Source organism: Neofelis nebulosa, chromosome 3 (assembly GCF_028018385.1).
Source record: "Neofelis nebulosa isolate mNeoNeb1 chromosome 3, mNeoNeb1.pri, whole genome shotgun sequence".
Classification (NCBI taxonomy): Eukaryota; Metazoa; Chordata; class Mammalia; order Carnivora; family Felidae; genus Neofelis; species Neofelis nebulosa.
The window spans coordinates 98,185,363-98,208,677 of NC_080784.1; the positions used below are offsets into that span (position 1 = coordinate 98,185,363).

General features: G+C 34.9%; 1 protein-coding gene and 1 long non-coding RNA gene across 2 annotated transcripts in view; one reads left to right on the plus strand and one right to left on the minus strand.

The window, feature by feature from the left end:
* Positions 1 to 6,335: 6,335 nt before the first annotated feature.
* Positions 6,336 to 6,739, plus strand: LOC131507093 (uncharacterized). Its single transcript, XR_009259324.1, has 2 exons — positions 6,336 to 6,490; positions 6,554 to 6,739. It is a non-coding gene; the product is annotated as an uncharacterized LOC131507093 (long non-coding RNA).
* A 583-nt stretch (positions 6,740 to 7,322) lies between these two features.
* Positions 7,323 to 23,315, minus strand: part of ABHD18 (abhydrolase domain containing 18) — a 45,173-nt gene continuing 29,180 nt past the window's right edge. Inside the window, exons 7-13 of the mRNA XM_058721425.1 lie at positions 22,864 to 22,889; positions 17,597 to 17,735; positions 15,444 to 15,533; positions 14,680 to 14,781; positions 10,817 to 11,195; positions 9,961 to 10,123; positions 7,323 to 8,455 (exon numbers count right to left, since the gene is read on the minus strand). Coding sequence (XP_058577408.1) covers positions 8,404 to 8,455; positions 9,961 to 10,123; positions 10,817 to 11,195; positions 14,680 to 14,781; positions 15,444 to 15,533; positions 17,597 to 17,735; positions 22,864 to 22,889 — 951 coding nt within the window. The 3' untranslated portion in view covers positions 7,323 to 8,403. The remainder of the gene's footprint in view (positions 8,456 to 9,960; positions 10,124 to 10,816; positions 11,196 to 14,679; positions 14,782 to 15,443; positions 15,534 to 17,596; positions 17,736 to 22,863; positions 22,890 to 23,315) is intronic.

Here is a 23,315-nt window from a genome sequence, read left to right on the forward strand (position 1 = left end):
AGTCACACAGGCATCCCTTGACTTTTCTGGTTTTATCTTTGAAAAGTTTTTTATCCATTTTGAGTTAATTTTTTACATATGGTGTGAATTAAGGGTCCAAATTCATTCTTTTGCATCTGGATAACCAGTTTTCCCAGTATCATTTATTGAAAAGACTGTCTTTTTTTTCTGAGAGAGAAAGAGAGAGAGAGAGAGAGGGAGAACACTCTTGGGGAAGAGGCAGATAGAGAGGGAGAGAAAGAATCTTAACCTGGCTCCATGTCCAGCATGGAACCTGATGCAGAGCTTCATCTCACAACCGTGAGATCATGACTTGAGCTGAAATCAAGTCTCAGACACTCAACTGAGCCACCAGGTACCTCTGGGTGGTTCAGGGGTACTCTGTATTTTTATAGAGGATATTGCAGGGGCACCTGGGTGGCTCAGTCAGCTGGGCATCAGACTCTTCACTTCAGAGCTCAGTTTAATGATCTCATGGTTCCTAAGATAAAGTCCTGCGTCCAGCTCTGCATTGATGGCACAGAGCCTGCTTGGGATTCTCTCTCTCCCTCTGTCTCTGCATCCACCCCCCTATGCTCATGCTCTTCCACTCTCAAAATAAATAAACATTTAAAAAAGTGAAGGGGACATTATAGTCATTCTGAGAAAAGATAACACAATCCTGAACTAAGACTGTGATAGTGGGTTTGGAAAGGAGCGGGTTATTGAGGTTTTTGAGAAATAACAAGACTGAGGAATTGAATGGGTATAAGAGGAGTATAAGTGAAGGGTAAAGGATGTTCCTTTTTGTTTGAATAACGGGGTAGGTGGTGGCTACCAAAAACCAAGAAGATTAATAAAGAACAAATTGGGAGAAGCTTGGGAAATTCCTGGGTGACAGGGATAATGAGTTCAATTTTGGATATTTTGAGTTTTCAGATACCTCCAAGTTGAATTTAGAGGTTATTGAATTAAGTTATCGATGGAAGTTAAGACAACAAAGTTAAGCTTAAAAGATAAAGTATAGCTTTGTGGTGTGCATCTCTGTTCTAAACGTTGTAATTAATGAGTGTTTTAGAAATTGAGGAATTTATTTATGGATAACAAGGGTTAGGACTGACACAAATTCCATTGAAAGTTAGGACGAAGAACACTTTGGGTTGTTCAAAATATGTAGGGGCAATATGTCCAGTGGTATAAGAGGAGAAGAGTCAGACTTTTACATCAATTTAAAAGAACTATTTAAAAATCATTTTATGTAGGCTGGTAAAAAAGTTTGGGAAATAGATAGTGGTGATGGTTTCACAATATTGTGAATGTAATCAGTGCCACTGATGTGTACAGTTAAAAGTGGTTAAAATTCTAAGTTTTATGTCTTATAATTTTACCACAGTTAAAAATAATTAATAATGTAATATACCCGGGGTGCCTGGGTGTCTCAGTTGGTTAAGAATTCAACTCTTGATTTTGGCACAGGTCATGATCTCACAGTTTGTGAGTTCAAGCCCCAAGTTGGGCTCTGTACTAACAGCGAGGAGCCTGCTTGGGATTCTCTGTCTTCCTCTCTCTTTGCCCCTCCCCCATGTGTACATGAGCTCTCTCTCTCTTTCTCTCAAAAATAAATACACATTAAAAAAAACCACTTTAGTTTTAAAAATATATACCCCAAACTATTGTATACTTTAAATCAGCAAGTTTTATGTTGTGTAAATTATATATATATATATATATATATATATATACACACACATACATATGTATATATATATTTTTTAATGTGTATTTTTGAGACACAGAGTGAGCGAGAAAGAGAGAGAGAGAGAGAGAGATAATGGGGGAGGAGCAGAGACAGATAAAGAATCCGAAGCAGGCTCCAGACATCCAGTTGTGAGCACAGAGCCAGATGCGGGGTTCCAACCCAGGAACGGTGAGATCATGACCAGAGCTGAAGTTGGACACTCAACCGACTGAGCCACCCAGGCGCCCCGTAAATTATATTTTAATAAAGCTATTTGAAAAATAATCTGTGGGGGTGCCTGGGTGGCTCAGTCGGTTAAGTGTCTGACTTCAGCTCAGGTCATGATCTCACAGTTCATGAGCTCGAGCCCCGCCTTGGGCTCTGTGGAGCCTGGAGCCTGCCTCAGATTGTGTCTCCCCTCTCTATGCCCTTCCCATTTCACACTCTGTCTCTATCTCTCTCAAATATAAATAAATATTAAAAAATAAAAATAAATAAAAATTAAAAAAATAATCTGTGTATAGAGCTAAGCCAGAAATTGCTATGGAATTCAAATCAAAAGGAACTCGTCTAGTCCTTGAAAATTAGTTTAAGCATCTTGTTTGACCATTTTACGTCTGGTACTCAGTAAATATATTTTAAGTGAATGAATAAACAAATAAGTGGACTTAAATGCAGTATAAGTAAATCTGTCTATCTGGCTATGAGGTTGCAAGTTTGAGTTTGGGAATGTGATAATCATTGTGATCCCTGTCCTCTTGAAATATAGTCAGAACTGTCACATACAGTTCTTTGTTTTACAAATACATTTAAAAAGAAATGTGCATTTGGTGAATCTTTTACTCGTCTATTCTCATGAATTCGGTCCCAGGAGAGATGTGATTGCCTACCTTCTGATATGAAAACTTGAAGAACTGGTTGGTGTCAGGACATCGGAAAATTACTAGACCAGCCCCCAGAATCTGCATTCATTTTGGAAATACAAAAGAGTGAATTAAAGACATGAAATAAGAGCAGAAACAAGAGCAGAAATAAGAGCAAACCCCAGATAGTCCTGATGGTACAGTTCTGCAAGTGACAGCAAACATATCTCCTCTCAAGGTAGATTTTATTACTCAAAAGGGCTTACCAGTGCATCTTGCAGAATGCCAATTTATTTTCTCCTACTTTATAATCTAAAGCAATATTGGTATAAAATGACATCTAGAAGGAATCCAGTGAAGTAATAAATGTATAAACACATTTATATTTCCAAATAAAACATAAATTTCATATTCCATATTGTCACTGTCTATCAACAGTCCAATTGTTTTGTTGAGTTGTGACTTCGGAAAAGAATGCTTAGCAGGTGAAGTTGTTGGTGTAGGTTTACAGTTGAATGTGAGTAAAAACTCAGCAGAATCAGTAATTGTCTTTTCCTTAAGTGTTAGAACATAAAATCAGAGTCATCTACAGGGCAAGGGAAATGTATCAAGTCTTCAAGTCGAGTAGCAAGTGTCTCTAAAACATACAATAATGAAGGCAACGATTTTGTCAACTGAGATGGATAGAAAAGTTGAGGATTAACTGCTCTAGAAATGAATGATTTCTAAAGACATGCTTTAACTTTTCAAAGAGGCATCATATCTCCATTTTTATTTTATTTTCTTCTATTTTTAATCTTATGAGAGAGAGAGAGGGAGAGAGCACAGAGCATGTGAGCAGTGGGGAGGGGCAGAGGGAGGCTCCACACCCAGTGCGGAGCCTGATGGGAGGCTCAATCCCATAACCCTGGAATCATGACCTGAGCCAAAATCAAGAGTTGGATACTCAACCGACCAAGCCACCGAGGCACCCCAGTATCTGCATTTTTTAAAGCAATTTCATAAGGTTAAGAAGGGAAGATGTAGTCTTTATGGTTGAAGAAAAGAAAGCAAAGAGGTTAGCATTTCTTCTTTGCCTATACTTGTCTGCTTTAAGTTGCCTAGATGAGTTAAAGTTTATGATTTAAAGAAGCTTTGCTGCACATAAGTGCCCAAATCCACCCCCAGCTCATCCTACTCTAATGCACTTCTACCTGTAACAAAATAGGAGAAGCAAAAGGAACACAGGCCCTCTGGGCTATTTTAATACTTCTGAGGTGCTGGTAACACCCAGAAAATCAGTAATTCCTTTCCAAAATCTATGTTGATTTAATGACTTTACATCCTTTTCTTCAGGAGCTATTCCTCTTCCCTTGCATCCTTTAAAAGCACATGGTTCTTAAACCTGGCTGCACATCAGAATCACCTAGGGAGCTTTAAAAATGCCAACTGCAAGCCAATTGAATCTGAATCTCTGTGTGAAGAGATCCAGCATAGGTAAGGACACCTACTTACCTATGCTTTTAAAACACCCCAGGTGATTTTGGTATGTTCCAGGCCTGAGATCCAATTAGAGCCATGGCTCTTTGATTCTTAAAGTGTAACCCTTAGACAGATAGCAATCAACATCCTAGGAAACTTGTTAGAAATACAAATTCAGGAGGCCTTTCCCTCTTACTGAATCAGAAACTCAGGGTAATGGGATCTAAAAATCTGTTTTAACAAGGTTCCAGGTGATTTCAATGCAAGCTAAAATTTGAGAACCACTGACTCAAAGTGGGTGTTTTTGAAAATTTAACGTGTATTTGAACTATCTTGTCCAAATGTAAATTCTGACTCAGTATGTTTGAATACTGCTTGAGATTGTGAGTTTCTAACAAGCTCCCTGAGCATGCTACCAATCTACTGACCACACTTTCAGCAGCAAAGTGTCAGGATACAGCTTTCTTTCTATGGAATTATCCAGGTACGTTATATAGGAAAACAGTTATACCTCAGTTAGTCACAAGTTTATACACAGATTAGACTTTTCATGGTAAGTTTACATTTTCTTTTAATACAATCTGGTGAATGTGCACATTAGCTCTAACGGTCCTGAAGAAAATCTTTTTAGGTTTTGGTCCAACATTTTCTAAACTGTTTTCAAAGTTCTTCATGAAATCATTGGTTTCCTAGGATTCTGCCTATAAGAATATTCCTAGAATTAAGTTTTTCTACTCCTGCAAAACAGTCCAAATGTGCTTCTATTCCCTTTATCTGCCAAAATCTTTCATTTCCAAACCCAATTTCTATAGCAGCCTCTGACCAGCATCCCCATTCTGAGTCCTATAATTAAATTCTTATCTCTAGATTTAATTGCTTGTACATGTAATAGTATAAATCTAATTATGTCCAAGAGTGAGTTATACAACATTCAGGTAAGTATGGTCTGTCAGGGATGGCTGGGTGCCTCAAGCAGTTAAGTGTCTCACTCTTGATTTTGGCTCAGGTCATTATCTCAGGGCTGGTTGTGAGATCTAGCCCAGAATTGGCTAGGTGCTGGGTGTGGAGACTGCCCAAGACTCTCTCTCTGTCCCTCCCCCCTTCAAAAAAAAAAATAATACAGTTTGTCAGAATGCTGGTTTTGTTGCATTTTTTTTTTACCACAATACCCGGGATTCATTGTCTTGCTGCTTCAATGAATGAAGAGGTGGACACTAAATGAGCAGCAGGCAAAAGTTTATTAGAATATAAGATTAGAAAGGAAGAATAGAAGGAAAGCTCTTGTATAGAGAGAGTACATTTGAAAGTGAATGCCCAAGGACTATAGGCAAGGGTCCTTGTTTTATAAGGTTCTGGTCAGCCCTCCCCCCTCCATTTCCCCTTGTTCCTTCTCAGTTTCTATCCTTATTGGCTTGATAGTTCTACATGCTGGGTTGTCCATTTCTGATTGGCTCATTTCCATTGTATGAGGGGTGGTCTATGGCCATACTTAAGTCTTCTGTCAAATTCCAGAGGGGAAACCTGAGGAGGAGTAGGTGGGGTCTGTTACATTCTTAAGAGGAACCTCATGACTGAGGGGACTTCCTGTGGTTAGACACTCCCAGCATTGTTCCAAAATAGGTGTTTTTCCCCATCCAGGGACCTCAGGCCCTAATCTTTCCCTCTGCCTACACAATCCTATCTTCTATCATAGTTTCCCTGAGATCACACAACTTGGGGGTAAATTTGACTCTTGTTGCAGTTACTGAATACTATTCTGATAGAGCCTCCCTTGCTTATTTCTGCCTTACCTTGTTTGGTTTACAATAGAACTAAGAAGGAACACACAGTCAATTCAAGTTTGGACACAATCAAATGTGCACATGTTTTTTGTATTTAGAATAAATCCTCTTGAATATATGAAATAATTAATTTTAAGAGACTTTTATTGTGAAGTATAAAATATTCAGAAATTATTAAAAATTTTTTCAGTTACAGTATTAATTTAATAATCTTTCCAAGAGAAAGCACCACATTAAAAAATGACATTCATAACAAACAATCTAAAATGCTATGATAAAATAATTAATAGTAATTACAACAGCAAATCATGAAATTCAGAAATTTCTAACCACAGATCTAAATCAGGGGTCTCAAACTCAGATGTGTTCAGGGCTAAGTAGGAAACACAAAGAGTAGTGAAGCAGCCTTATATAAGGAGTCTAGTAGGCTGTGGCAAACTAGGGAATGCATGCCCAGTTGAAAGACTTCAAATTACAACAATTTTAAAACATTATGCACACTGAATAAAACAGCTGTGGGCCAAGCTGCCTGAATACCAATACTGCCAGTTTGCAACTGTGGCCTAAATGAATTTCTAGTAGTTTATATACCCAATTCTCAAAATGGCAGACTGCACTTTTAAAAATATATATGTTGTCTATATATGTATGTGTGTGTGTGTGTGTGTGTGTGTGTGTATATATATATATACACACACACACACACACACACACACACACTATATATATAGTGTGTGTGTGTGTGTGTGTGTTTTCTACACAGATATATGAAGCTTGAGTCACTATTTTGGGATGTATGGATAAAAAAAACTTTAGGATAAGGTATTTTGCACCTTGAATTAATCAATTTAGGAAGTTGCATGGATATATTCTTTAAAACATCTGCTTAAGAGATGAAATTTTTAAAATACCTCCTTTCACATTTGGGAAAAATTAGTTATGCCTAAGAGTTAATTAAAATGAAATGAAATTTCATTCTTTTACCAATAGAAAGTTATATACCACAGTACATTACTGCTTAGTAAGAAATATTTAGGTGAAAAATAAATTTCTAAATTTATTTAGTAATAAATTACTAAAGCCATAGTTCAGAAAGCATTCAATCATATTGCCTCACTATATATGAAGAAAATGCTTGTAATTCAGTTAACAATAAATTTTACTTTATCTTTAAAGGGTATTTTGTTTAAAAATTTTAGTATATTTTATATTTTCAGTTAAAAGTAAAGGTTCTAATCTGAAGATATAAAACTGCTAAAGACCAAATGGCTGTAACCAAGTTGGTTTGGTTTCCTATGCCAAAGCAGTTTCACAGAATTTACGATTTTGTATACCATTAATGACTTCACATTAGTGACTTTTAAATAGCTTTTAAAAGTTAAGGTGATGAGAACATTAGAGTAACAAAATATTTTAAAAGGCTATGAAGGCACATTATAATTCAAATATCCTTGCTACACTAGGAATACATATTTTAAAATAATCCACAGACAAAACAGATTTCAAACAAATAAAACTCAAGTACATTTATTCCAAACCTTGATACAATACTCAAAAATACTTTCTACTTTTTTCAAACATTTTAGATCTTAGCTTGAGAAGCTTAACATAAAACGAAAGCACAGCACCAAATCTAGCCATATAATCTTTCCCTTAAAAAAGTTAGTAGTTACTATAACTTTTCTGTAAAATAAACTCATATGGAACAAATCAATTTCATATATGGCCTTTAATTTCTGAAATTAAAAGCCAAAGCTGTTTAAGTGTATCTAACTAAAGTTAGATATTTAGGAAACCCAGAGTAGGTATACAAGAAAATGTTAAGACACAGTATCAAGTAATGCAGTAAGTCTTTCATTATTTCCATTTTTGATGAACTGACACTTTTTAATTAGGGGAAATAGGTTTGGCATTGTTTTCTAACCTAGTATTTGGCAAAGTCTCAAAGTACAGCCAAGTCATATGCATCTTATTTGCATTCCCAATTTGTTTTAATTATTAAAACCACTTATGTATGACGCCATTAGGAATTTTTTAGAATTCAAAGTTAACACTGCGTTTTACACACCATGAAGTATTTCCATGGCAGAGATTAAATTGAAAATAAGATTATAAATTCACTATGAATCATAAAAGGAAAGAAACATGTTCTCAAATCAAGTCAATAGTAGAACTATCACATAAGGGTATACAATACAGGCTGATGTTATTACAAACTTAGTTTGATTTAGCAGTTCTTTAAAAACCAATAGGGCTTCAATGAATAAATTTATCTTAATTAATAAATTATTCACAATTAAAAAGTTAAAGTTTTCATAAATAGCAACAACAGACTAGACATTGAGTATATGGGATTCCCACAAAACAGTAACAAAATATTTCAACATTATTTCATCCAAATATTGGTTTAAAATTATTTAAATGTATTTAAAGATTGTTAATGACTGATTTATATGAGTTCCAGACTAAATTAATACAAATTAGATATTTAGTGCTGTCTGCTTGTTCTTCACATCATCAAAGGATGAAACTCCTTTTGTAAACAATATGATGGCCATACTGGTTATATACAGTGATCCAATTAGTTAGCATATTTATGGAGGAAGCGTTCAAATGCATCATAGATGGCACGTCTAAATTAAATATGAAAGAAGAACTATAAGTAATGAACAAAAAAGGAAGACAGTACTTTTATTGTTAGTTATTTCCAAAATCACCTGTGGCTTGCAACCTGACTTCCTCTCCAAATAGGTCTGAAAGAGGCAGGTATCTGAGGATAGGTGTTTGGGTCCACGTAACTTCACCACTACTAGAAAACCTCAAATGTGCTTTCAACTGATGATGAATTCGAACTTATATAATATCTATGTATTTATATACTATGTATGTGAAAAATATAAAGTATATATGTAAGTCACTTGTTGAAAATTAATTGGCTACACTACACTTTTCATAATGTAGTATTCAATTTACTTCATAAATTAAGATAAGGATATTTTTTGTCCAGAAAAACACATGTGCCTAGCAACTGAACTTAAAAGCAAAAGCCTTAAAAAAAAAAAGAAAAGAAAAAGAAAAAGAAAAAGCCTTTGTTTCCTATAGTACTTTCACAAGGTATCTTAATTGGACATTTAAGGTGACATCTAAAAGTTGAAGTAAATGAGTGACAACATACAAAATTACTTCTTGGATTAAAAAGAGCTAAAACATGTCAAACATATAGTACACACAATTCTTCTATTATATAGCTATAAAGCTGGCAGTTTTATTTTGTTTTTTTAATGGTTTTATTTATTTTTGAGAGAGAAAGAGAGAGAGAGAGAGCGCGCGCAGGGGAGAGGCAGAGAGAGAGGGACACACAGAAACTGAAGCAGGCTCCAGGCTCCAAGCTATCAGCACAGAGCCTGATGCAGGGCTCGAACCCATGAACTGTTGAGATCATGACCTGAGCTGAAGTCGGATGCTTAACTGATTGAGCCACCCAGACAGCCCTGCAGCTGGCAGTTTTGAAACATATCATGGACAGGGTACTAAGCACTTTATGTGAACTAATACACTTAACCATTAATGATAAATATATTCCAATGATAACCTTTTGCCATTAAATCTGAATAGAAGTAGAAATAATAAAGGCTGTAAAATACTAGAGATACAGAATCAAAGGTTTTTGTAAGTTCTAATAAATACTGGAGTCATATAAGGTTATTAGCATTAAAACCAATATTTCACTTCTCACTTAAGATTCCATATTCACTTGCTACGGAAAAACATTGCTCAATTATTCCACAGATACTTATGCCATCTTGAGAGAAGAAAAGAGTGGAGTGAAAAACTCATAATGAACCAAAGCAAGTTTTGCAAACTGTGTTCCTCCCTATACCCTAAAATACCTGGCTATTAATATTTGAAGAGTGTAAAAACACACAATAAAATATGCCTATCATACAACTTCTCCAGTTCTTTAGAAGAAACAAGAAGAGGATGAGATAGGTAAGAATACCACAAGGTGAGAACTGAGTGGGGAAGGAAAAAAAGGAAAGTGGACTAAAACGTACAATAAAAATACCCAATCCTCTAAGTTTTTTGAGGCAAAAAAATTATGAAACCAAATAAATAGATGTTAGACCAATCATCTTACCTGAAGAGTCCTTGTTTAAAAAGATAAGCACTAATATGACCCCCTTCTAGATACCGGATTTCACAACCGGGCCAGATTTCTTGTAGACTTCGAACTCCTGTTCGTGGAATGTAGGCATCTTCTTTGGCTTGAACCACTATAATGAGGCTTGGGTCAACTGGAACTAGGTATGGAATTTTAAAAGATGCAACATATATACTTTTAAAAAGTTCTAAGATTTTTATATAAATACTATCATATTAGAAAATAAAACATACTTGATAGTACAGTAAGTCAAGTTGGTCAAATTACAACTTTTTGATTAAAAATCAACTATAATATTACATAATATCATAATATTCATCTCTAATACAATGAGATGAACATTCTAAAGAAGGTATGAAATCCAATATATTTTTAGTTAATTAAGATGGATTTTTTTTTAAGTTTACTCATTTATTTTTTAGGAGAGAGTGAGTGCACGAGTGCACACTAGCAGGGCAGGGACTCAGAGAGAGAGAGAGAGAGAGAGAGAGGGAGAGAGAGAATCCCAAGCAGGCCCCATGCTGTCAGCACAGAGCCCGACGTAGGGCTTGCACAAACTGTGAGATCATGACTTGAGCTGAAATCAAGAGCTGGATGCTTAACCAACTGAGCCACCCAGGCACCCCTAATTAGATGGATTTAGATTTTCATGGATAAAATATATTTAAATAATCAACTTATCCTGTGAAATACATTTTGGAGCCAACAATAAACATACTCTTGAAAATATGAAATTATTTTGTAAACATCCTTAAAATGTAAAGCATCCTTAAAAATATTTCACAAATATTTACTATCAGCAAACATTCTCCATTTCATATAAAATTGGTACCTGAGAAATTTGCCACATGAGTACATTCATCCATGACTCCTTTCATGAATATTAAAGATTCTTTCTGAAGATTATTTCTTCTTTGTTCTTTACTGAGTAGGTGATATGACTGAGGGCCACAGCTTGTATAACTACTTTTATTGGGTGAAAGTGTTTGATTGAAGCACTCCATCTTAGAGGTATCTTGCAACAAGAGTCCTTCTGATGTGGCACTGATAGATGTTTTATTAGATTGATGGTAGTCACTAGGTTTTTGGGATACAACTTGGTCTGTCATATCTAAATTTAAAGTTCTAGACACCAGATTAAGGTTAGTTAGCTTGTCTGCACCAATAGGGAAGCGTTTCACAAACTCTTGTCCCATTTTGAAAGAATCTGTCTAAATATACAAAAGAAGACATCATTTAGTATAAAATACATTTTATTTAACAACCTTGTTAAAATAAAAAGAAAACACAAATGTCCATCAATGAATAAATAAACCAAATGTGCTATAGACATACAATGGATTATCATTTAGTCTTAAAAGGGAACAAAATTCTGATACATACGACAATGGATGAACTTTGAAGACATTACACTAAATGAATAAGCCAGAAACAAAGACCAAATACTGTATGATTTTAAGTTTTATGAGGTACCTAGAGTAGTCAAATTTATAGAGACAGAAAATAGAGTGGGGATTGCCAGGGGCTGGAAGGAGGGGGTAATGAAGAGTTACTGTTTAATGGGTACAGAGCTTCAGTTCAGTAAAATGAAAAAGTTCTGGAGATGGATGGTGGTGATGGACAAAGGTGATGGCTGCACAACAATGTGAATGCATTTATTAACACCATTGAACTGTACACTTAAAAATGGTTGAAATAGTAAATTTTATGTTGCATATATTTGATAACTTAAAAAATAACAGAGAAAAAAGAGATTTCAGAATTTATCTGAGGACTAAGATAAATGACTTATACTACATTGCTTAATGTTTCCTATTAAACAATAAAGGGTATCATTTAGTCTGCATCATGTTTTTATTGCTAAAGTTTTGAAATTCATGATCTGCCTTAATCTTAGAACTTCCAAAAGCCTTATGAGTGTATCCTGGCAGTAACACATCAGCTACCTCAAATCCCTTTCTTAGGCTGAATTAAGAAGAATTAAAAATTATCAAGGAAAAAATATTACCTATTAAAATCTCAAAAGGATGTACTAAGTTTAAAGACTTGTAAGTACAATGTAATTTAAGTAAAAATAAACGTTGTTAAATACTAAAGACAAAGTCAAAAGAAAAAAAATGACAGCCTGGGAAAATATATTTGCAACTTATATGACAAAGAGCTAACTGCTTTAATTTATTAAAAGCTAGAAATGAATATAAAGTCCAAAACCACAATAGAAAAAGTGAGCAAAGGATATGCACATAAAGGTCACAGAAAATGAAATATAAATTACCCTTAAACTTATAAACATGTTCAATTTCACTTAAATAAACTAAGTAAAAACAATACCAATTTTCACCATTAGGTTGACAAAAAAAAAAATGAAACCCATAAGTTTGCTAACACACTGAATTTGTGAAATTATGGGAAAACAGATACACATGTTCCTGCTGGTAGTAAAAATTGAAACAACTAGAATTAGACAAAATCTAACCACATTACAAATGGAACAACATTTCTAGGAATTTATACTTGTGAAATTTATTCATGGCGGCAGTGTTTGTTACTAGTGAAAAATAAGAAACAACATTAATACCCATCAACAGGGAACTAGTTAATGAATCATGGTATGTCCATCCATATACTCTCATGCAGCAGTAAAAAAGAAAAAGGAAACATTTGTGTATAGTCCATAAAAAAAGGTAAGAAAAAAGGTCATATTTCTATTGGTTTGAAAAATCCCTTGAAACATTAATAAATAGTGGGTTATTTGTTGAGGGAGATAGGACCTAGGCAAATTGGGAGTACGGGTAGGAACTGTTTCATTATATGCCTTTTTATACTTTTTGATGCTTGAACATATGACCTATAAGCTATTTAAAAAATTAAAGAATGAAAAATTGACTGAAGGCAGGAAAAAAAATCCAACAACTTGGTTAACAGAAAAAATCACTAGAGTCATCTGGACCAAAGAACTGTACACCTAAAAACATTGAGAAATGTAAGATCAAGCACCCCAGAATTACTCAGAGGGGTACACCAACAACTTTAACTGCTTTTGATTAGAAAAACACAGTTTTTATAACAAAAAAGGAAGCCATCTTGACATTCCCTGAATATGTATTGCTGTGAACAAGTTCTGAGACAAAAAGAGCTGTATACAACCACCAAGAGTCAGAGACATAAAAAAAGTGCTGGGTAAGACTACACTGCTGTTTCAGACAACCAAAGTTTTTGACATCCCTTTCAAAAGATGCATATTGAGTTTTATCATAAGTTCTGAAATATAGGCATTTTTTTATTATATGTATGGCGGAACACAAGGAACTAACCAGCAGGTAGAGATATTTTGTTACAAAGTTCTTAGGCAAGTAAATACCCTTTGAGGTTATGCAAGATAGATTTCCTTTACAAGAGTGAGATTTATATGTAATCATAAATAAAAAGTCCTAATTGATAGTATAGATGTTTTTTCTTTCTGAGATTTCTTGAGATCCTTGGTAACTTCCAAACTGAATGTATAAAATTTAAAAATTCATAAAAAGAAAAAAACCATGAAAGGAATTGGTCACCTTAGGAGACTAAGAGGGAACCAATTCATTATCTTGAAAACTAGTAAATTAAGGGAAAGATATCAAGCATTTATCCTGCCTTTCATATATGAACTGAGCCAAATAATAGGTAACCAATAAGTGCCTTTTTATACAAGTGTTAAAATTAATAAATAAAAAAATGACAGATTTAGAATATCAGTATTTTGCAGTCCTCCACTAATAGACATAGGCATTAAACATCAATGAAGGCTTACACCACAAAATAGAGACAACCGGACATTATGTGCTTCCAACACTCCTACCAAAGAAATAAAAACTGAGTTTAATCAAGCCTCTAGACCCAGCTGCCAACTTTCAGGCAATACAGAGCATGAGTGAACATGCTAAACTATACCATGAGAATGCAATAAAAAATATCTAGATGGTGAGAAACTCTAAAGGTAAATAGTCTAAATTCTTCAACAGATAAATTATAAGGAAAAGGAAAGGAATGGAAGGGAACTTACAGATTAAAAGACACAGAAAAGCACATCAAAAAAAAGAATTGTAGTATATAAGGATACATATTTGGACAATAAAATTATTTTAAAAACAGAAGGAAGTAATTACTATAAAAATAAGGGTAATGATTAGCAGTGCGGGGAGAAGAGCTTTTTAATTAGGACACATGGGAGTGGTTTCTGTGTTGGGTGGTCAATTTCTATTCTTGGCCTATTACAAACAGGTTTTCTGTTTAATAAATGTTGTAAGCCATACATTTGCTTTGCACGATTTTTTATATCTATATTTTCTTTTATTTATTTTTAAAATGTTTATTTATTTTTGAGAGAGAGAGAGAGTGAGTGCAAGCAGGGGAGGGGCAGAGAGAGAGATGGAGAGAGAAAATCCCAAGCAGGCTCCATGCTGTTAGCACAGAGCCTGACGTGGGGCTTGATGTCACAACTGTGAGATCATAACCTGAGCTGAAATCGAGAGTCAGAGGCTTAACTGAGCCACCCAGGTGCCCCTATTTATATTTTATTTTAAAATGAAGAATCTTAAAAACTAAAAAACAGTACTGCCTTTTAACAAATTTGCAATTCTTTTTAAAAATTGAAAACGTGAAACACAATCAACTTTTGCCCCCCTCCAATGTTACGCAGAAATTAAAAATACTTACTCCACAATATTCAAGCATGTGAATAATTTCTTCTTCATAAACTGTCTGTGTATAATACTGCTTTTCCAGCTCCCTCCAATTAATCGATTTACTTAGCACACCCTGAAATAACAAACTAAATTAAGATCAAACCACACTATCAAACATTTTGTCCAATAATTTTATTATTAATGTGCAGAAAAGAGTAAACATAGCAGGCTTGAGATTTCCTATCTTTAGAAAGCTCTACTTGCAATGTTGGCCCTTGATTAGAGTCTGGGAACTGGACTAATAAACAGTTCTTTGCCCCAATATATATCTTTCTAAATGATAAAGTGATAAATCATAAAGTCATTGTGACAAACAGTGTAGTTTCTGCTGAACACATACTTTCCCTCTGGAGTTTTGGTACATGAGGCAGAGACTGCCTAAGTGATTGACCCCTGATAAAAACCCTGGACTCCCAGGCTCAATCAACCTTCACTGATGGACATTTTGTACATAGTGTCATAACGCATTGCTAGAGGAATTAAACACAGCCTGTGAGCTTCCAGTGGAAGGTTGTGCTTGATTTCCTCTGGACTTTGCCTCATGTGCCTTTTCCCTTTGCTAATTCTGTATTGTATCCTTTTGATATAATAAGTCTTAGTTGTGAGTAATACTAGGTGGTATGTCCTGTGATTTCTTCTAGAGAACCACCAAATCTGGAGGGGATTTTAGGAACCCCCAAAACAATTACCTTTCATTACATATAGCTATTTAAGTATTAATTGCAATTAAATTACCGTAGTGAAGACTCCAGATGCTGTGGACCAAGACAGGCATGGGATCAATGGCATGGGCTTAGGCCAGTTGGATACTGCTAAGGAAGCCATCTGAAATATGTTTAACAGTCAGAGAGCTTCTGTTTAAATTTCTATTCATTAAAATGAAAACTATTTACTATGAAGAAAGTAGTCTGGTAAGACTTCATTTACTATGAAGAAAGTAGTAATTGGTAAGATAAGACATAAACACAAAATCTCTAAATACTTGGAGTGCCTGGCTGGCTCAGTTGGTAGAGCATGCGACTCTTGATCTCAGGGTTGTAAGTTTGAGCCCCACATTGGGTAAAGAGATTACTTAAAAATAAAATCTTAAAAAATCTCTAAATACTCATGAGAATGTCTAGCAACCTTGTGAAACCCCAAATCATAAATTCAACAACAACATATAACTTCTCCCTTAGAAAGTAATAAAGTACATTGGAAAATTTTAAGTAATCTCAAGACCTTCCACAGAGAACTACTTTCTACTGGGTAAATATAGAGCAAACATGCTGAAATGTAGACGCTAGGCAGGAGGCTAATCACACTCCGTACTTAAGTGACCTGCTCAGTGACAACAAAATCACAACTATAAAATCTCAGACCTTTGAGGCTGACTGTAAAAAAGCTGGTGAACTACAAAACAAATTATATAACTTATATAATGTAATGTGTGTGTTTAGAGAAAGGAAAAGTTATTTTTTGGCTAGGGGAATCAGAGAAGGCTTCATGAAATGGCTGTCCTTTAGGGGAAATGAAAGATGGGGTCTTGTCTTCTATATAAAGAAGACAACATGATCAAAGGCAAGATGGTGAAAAAGTGCAAAGTCTGCTAGGAAAATAGCCAATATAACTTACTTTGGCTGGTCAATAGGGCATATATGGTGAATGGGGTGAGGGAGATAGGTAGGCTGGAAAGACTGAATAGCAACAGATGAGAGGTCCCTTTTGCTCTGTATATAATGGGAAATTAATAAAGAGGCCTGAACAAAAGAGTGGCAATGTCAAAGAAGTGATTCAAGGAAGCTAAAATGATAGCAGTTCATAAGACTGATTGGAAAGAGTAAGATCTGAGGTAGGAAACCAACCAGTATAGGCAGTAGTTCAGGTGAAAGTTCTAAGATCCTAATCTAGGTCATAACAATGCAAACATTACTAGTTAGGGAAAATAAATAATTGTCCACCCTTCAATTTCACTAATAATATTTCTGAATTTTAGCCAGTTTTTAAACTTAATTTTATAATTCAAATTACTTACAGAAAACTATATATATTTTGTTGTTGTTTCTTTTAAAATGTATGGAGTGACTAATATGTTCAGGAAACAATTAGAGCATATCAATAGCCCTTACTGAACCTACTGCTTCATGGAGAAAAACTGCTAAACAAGTAATCAAAATGCAGTGAAAAAAGTACTAATAAGAGATGAAGTACAGTCTAGGGTTTAGGCTGTGAGTGGAGGAACTTCTCATTGGAAGTAAGCTCTAGACTGAAACCAGAAGGGCAAACTGTTATTTGGTTAGGTGAAAAGGCATGAGAAGGCACTAGGAGAATGCTAGCACCCAGCATATCTAAAGCCCACTGGAATAGCAAGCCTTTGGCAGGTTTTAAGCAGGAGAGAGGACAGATGAGATTTAGGAAAATCACTCTAGTTATGGTGTGGAGAAAAACTAAGAAGTTTAATGAAAGAAAAGACTAGAGAAAGAGAAACCAATTAGGAGGCTGTTTCAGTATATTCTAGAAGACAAAGGTATAACAGGTACCTCTTTATCACTGGGGACAGCAATAAGAGATAAATGAAAAGTATTTTCTACATTTGCTATCTTCACCAATTTAACAGCAAAGTAAGTCACTTATATTTCAGATGTGAAAAGTTAAATTTTATAAAAATTAACTTTTAATACAATATTAAATTAAAGTCAATACCTGAGCTATGACTATGAAGTACAATCATTGTCTATATAAATCATACAAAAAAAAATCATTATAATGGGAAAAGTTTAAAACCTGTTCCTGCTTTTGCCAAGACTAAAATTAATTCTACATCTTAAGTAAATTTTTAAAATAACTACATTCTCTAGATCTTACAAACATAATCACAATTAAGTATCAGTTGAAATTAAAAGGCTTACATGTCCTCCCATGGATATTCCGGTCATTCCTAGAGGTCCATAACCCTCTCTCTCTAGCCAGTGCAAGAGAGCTGCAGATTCTAAAACAAGAGCTCCTCCCATCACAAAAAGGTCAGACACGTTTTTTAGGCTGGACCTTCTAGCCTCACAAGACAAAAGAGAAAATTATTTATGTATTTACATTTTAATATATGCAAAATTACAACAGGCAGCCAGACTTCATGTTTTTCTTTTAAAGGACCAGACAGCTAATGGAACAAACTGATGGAATTAAGAGTGCTAACATTATTCTACATATTAATCAGCTAATACTTATTTTTTTAAAAGTTATATCTGCTCTTTATTGAAATTCAATTAACTACTTTGAAGCCCAGGAAATATATTTATTTGATAGCACTTAAACAAACTGTTAAAAAAAATTCGTGGTTGTCCCGTATGAATTTACACAGGGGTAAATTATTACAATAGAACTTAAAGCATAAAAATTTTAAAAGCAATGTAAAAGAATTTAACCTAATACGAGGCTCATGTATTACCAAAATCTTAAATATGTTGCTTATTTTCAAAAAATACACAATTTATGAATATAATCAACTGGAAAATCTTTTATTTTTTAAATAGTAGTATAATTAACATACAATGTTATATCAGTTTCGGCTGTATAACATGGTGATTTGACAGTTTTATACATTACTCAATGCTCACCATGGCAACTGCAATCACCATGTCACTATATAAATGTTACTAAAATATTCTTGACTATATTCCCTATGCTTTACTTTTAATAATTAAAAGTTGGTTGAAAAAGTAATTTTTCATAAAAATACATGTTTTTTTATTAACTTAAATAGGGGTGTCTGGAGGGCTAAGTCAGTTGTGTTTCACTCTTGATTTTGGCTCAGGTCATGATCCCAGGGTGGTAGGATCCACTCCAAGTGTGGAGCCTACTTGGGATTCTCTCTCTCACCCCCTCCCCTGCTCTCTCTGAAATAAAAACAAAACCAATTCAACTAGAATTTTCTGTCTTTAGAAACTAATTTTACATGTAAGTACATTTCCTTATTAGAAGCATTTAAATCTTTTTAGATTCCAAACCATTCTTATATAGGCATACTTCATCTTATTGCACTTTGGATTGCACTGCATTTCTTACAAACTGAAGGTTTATGGGGTGCCTGGGTGCCTTAATCAGTTAAGTGTCCGACTCCTGATTTTAGCTCAGGTCATGATCTCACAGTTTGTGAGACTGAGCCCTGTGTGAGCCCTGAGATTCTCTCTTTCCATCTATCTCTGCTCCCACCCCACTTGTACACGCACGTGTACATAAATAAATGAACATTAAAAAAAGAACAAATTGAAGGTTTATGGCAACCCTGTATCAATTAAGTCTACGGATGCTACTTTTCCAAAAGCATTTGCTAACTTCATGTCTCTGTCACAATTTAGTAATTTTCATACTATCGAGAAACCTTTTCATTGTATTTGTTATGGTGATCTGTGATGTTACTGTTGTAATTGTTCTGGGGCACCATGGAACTGCATGCATATAAGATGGCAAATTTAATGGATAAATGTTATGTGTGTTCTGACAGCTCCACCGACCAGCTGTTCTCCACCTCTTTCCCTCTCTCCCACCTTCCTGTTCCCTAAGATATAAAAATCTTGAAAGTAGGCCAGTTGATAACCCTACAATGGCCTCTGTGTTCAAGTAAAAAGAGGAGTCACACATTTCTCACTTTAAGTCAAAAGCTAAAAATGATCAAGCTTAGTGAGGAAGGGATGTCAAAAGTGGAGATAGGCCAAAAGCTAGGCCTCTTGCAGCAAACAGTTAGCCAAGTTGTGAATGCAAAAGTAAAAGTTCTTGAAGGAAATTAAAAGTGCTACTCCAGCGACCACACAAAATAGAAAGCAAAACGGTTTTCAATTTTGGAGAAGACTGGTCTGGATAGAAATCAAACCAGCCACAACATTGCCTTAAGCCAAAGCCTATTACAGAGAAAAGCCCTACCTCTCTTCAATTCTATGAAGGCTGAGAGAGGTGAAGAAGATGCAGAAGAACAGTTTGAAGCTAGAAGTTAGTTCATGAGGTTTAAGGAAGGAGGCCATCTCTATAACATAAATGTGCAAGAAGGTAAAGCAGCAACTACTGATATGGAAGCTGCAGTAAGTTATCCAGAAGATCTAGTGAAGATAACTAACAAAGGCAGCTACAAATAACAGATTTTCAATGTTGAAAAACAGCATTCTGTTGGAAGAAGATGCCATCTAGGACTTTCATAGCTAGAGAAGAGATGATAATGGCTAGCTTCAAAGGAGGGGTTGACACTCTTGTTAGGGGCTAATGCAGCTGGTGAAATATCGCCAAGGTATGCCTATTTAGTGGTAAAAAAGAATACTATCTTATTATTGAAGTGTCCAAGTTAGAATCTGTTTTCAAATTTTAGTTCATATAGGGGCGCCTGGGTGGCGCAGTCGGTTAAGCGTCCGACTTCAGCCAGGTCACGATCTCGCAGTCCGTGAGTTCGAGCCCCGCGTCAGGCTCTGGGCTGATGGCTCGGAGCCTGGAGCCTGTTTCCGATTCTGTGTCTCCCTCTCTCTCTGCCCCTCCCCCGTTCATGCTCTGTCTCTCTCTGTCCCAAAAATAAATTAAAAAAAAAAAATGTTGAAAAATTTTAGTTCATATAAAGACATACATGATTGGCCACTGGATGAAACCTTGTCGAGGTGTACAAAATTCACTTTATCAATGGTTGTTTACTGTATGTCTATGTAGGGTAATTATGCACAAAGAACTAGCAGCCGTAGGAATGCCAAGTTGTGAAAAACACATTTCTGGCCCCCAAAGAGCTTATGTCCACTGTCCTACCACATCTCCTCAGAGCTCTAAGTCAGAATTTGTCTTTATGGAAACTATGCTATCCTCTGTCAAAATAGATCATAGATGTGCTTCCTCATAAAACAGCCCATGTATCCTTACATTTGTTTCTTATTCTCATTCCAATTTTCTATTGATGATCATGTAATTCCCCTGATTATGTATTTTGGCCTCGTACGGAAGTCTGAATTATCAAACTCACTTCAGTTTGCTCTTTTAATAGAAGTTACTAACGTAGGGTTCTGGGACAGTGGTTATTTATTTATAACAGTGGACCGAGTCTCACACTTTTGATGAAAACAAGCTTTTTAAGATGGCTTTTAACAAGAGAGATAAAAATAAATTTACTATTTAAATTGCAAACCATCTCTTACAATGAATTATTTGAGAAAAATAAATATACTGGTGTATTATTATATTTCTTGGGTTGATGATACATGATAGGATATTTTATAGACATGATTCTCACAACAATTCTGTTTGGAAGAAATTATAGAGTATTCCCACCTTATAAATGAGATAACAGATACTTAGCCCAAGGTAATACAATTATTAAATGACAAATTACAATTGCAACCTATGTCTCTATGACTCCAAAGTCAACATCTTTCTGTTAAACCCATGCTGCCTCTAACTATAACTCAATAAACTCTTTTGGGTTTTTAACCACCAATAGAACAGAGTAAAAATGACACACTTAGTTCTGAATACAGAGCTTGGTTCCAGAGTAAGAATTCTTGAACTACTTAGCTTGGACATTAATTTTTCACATTTCACAAAGTTTATTCTAAACTATCCTTCATAGGATACAGGTTTGCTTCCAACCCACCCCAATTTCATCTATATCTCTTCCATGTCACGACCACATAGAACATGTGACCTCTAAATCTACCTCTCCAGGACTTTCCAACTCCCTACTTAACTTCTCCACCTGCAGTTCTAACAGACATCACACATTTAACATATGCAAGTCAGAACTTTTGATTTCTTACCAACAATATCCAATTTTTCAATGAGTCTTATCATTTCAACTTCTAATTACCCATGAGAGCTTCTTTCCATCTCCACTGCCACTACCTTAAAGTCACTTTTTTTTTTCTCCTGCATTACTGCTATCGCTTCCTATTTGATTTTTCTGTTGCTACACTAGCCCGACTAAGCCAAAATAAGCTTTTAATAACACAAATCAGATCATTCCTCTCCTTAAGGTCCTCCAAAGGTTTCCCACTGCACTTATAGTAAAATTCAAAGCACATGGCTCTTCATAAATCTGACCCTTGCCTACATTTCTGACCTTGTCTTATACTACTCTCCCATGCTTATATTAGGTTTTTCATTCTTCCTTCTCTGAGGCTGATCTTCCTCTGGGTTTTCACCTTGGTGGCTCCTCATTATATTATTTTTATCTATCTCTCATCCTAGAATATAAGCTCTATGACAGTAAGGACCTTATCTTTTTGTTGTTATATTCCCAATGTTTTGAATCAAATATTTACTGAATGAATCAAAACCTAACATGACATAGCTTATGGAAATGCAAAAAAAGTTGCCTTCAAAGTTCATCATTTCTAAACACCAAGAAGAGATTATCTTCAGATTACCTATACTCTATATTGCAAAAATAAAAAGGAGTGGTGTTAATTTCATGAAGTAAGTAAATGTACTTTAAGAAGGAAAATGTTTTAACATTTCTTCAGTTACAGTTTTATAAATAAAATATATCTTCCATCAGCCTATTAAAAACTTTATTTTAAGTTTATTTTGAGAGAGAGAGAGAGCAAGCATGAGTGGAGAAAGGACAGAGAAAAAGGGAGAGAGAATCCCAAGCAGGCTCTGCATCACCAGCATGGAGCCCAAGACAGGGCTCGAAACCACAAACCATGAGATCATGACCTAAGCTGAAATCAACAGTAGGACACTTAACCAAATAAGCCACTCAGGTGCCCCTAAAATTAAAAAAAAAATTTTTTTAATATTTATTTTTGAGAGAGAAGAGAGAGACAGAGTGTGAGCAGGGGAGGGGCAGAGAGAGAGGGAGACACAGAATCTGAAGCAGGATCCAGGCTCTGAGCTGTCAGCACAGAGCCCCATGTGGGGCTTGAACCCACAAACTGTGAGATCATGACCTGAGCCGAAGTCGGATGCTCAAATGACTGAGCCACCCAGGCACCACTAAAATTTCTTATTTATCTCTTTATCAAACATTTTAAGTGCAAAAAGCTTAAGATAAAAATTTAACTCAACATGCCTACTACAGTTTTATAACAGAACTTTTCCCCAAATAACATTTGCATGTTAAACTTAGAAATGATTAACCAAAGACTAACAAAAATTTTAATACCACTAAAAATTTGGCATAAAGATTACAAAAACGAAGGTGATGTATACTTACATTTGGTCCTTGGGTTTCCTGCAGCCATTTAAGAATGTGGGTCAAAGAGAAAGTTTTAAAATAATTAAATACAGTTTGTGTCTCAAAACATATTTACTTAAGCAAAATAGTTACATTTGAACACTATTACTGAAAAAACTATTTTCTAATTATCTCAAATAGGCTGTTGAGGAGTTCTCAGGATTTTCAATGTGATTATTTTTTTTCTTTTTTAAAACAGCTTTATTGACATTGCATACCACATAATTCACCCATTTTAAGTGCACAATTTAATGTCTTTAGTATATCCAAAGGGCTGTGCAATCTTCAACTTAATTTTAAAATTAAGGTTGTTTTTTTTCATTTATATGTTGACTATATAAAATCTAGAAAATACAGAAAAGTATATTAGAAGAAAAACTACTTCATGTACAGACAACCATATTAATATTTTGGTGTATGTCCAGTATTTT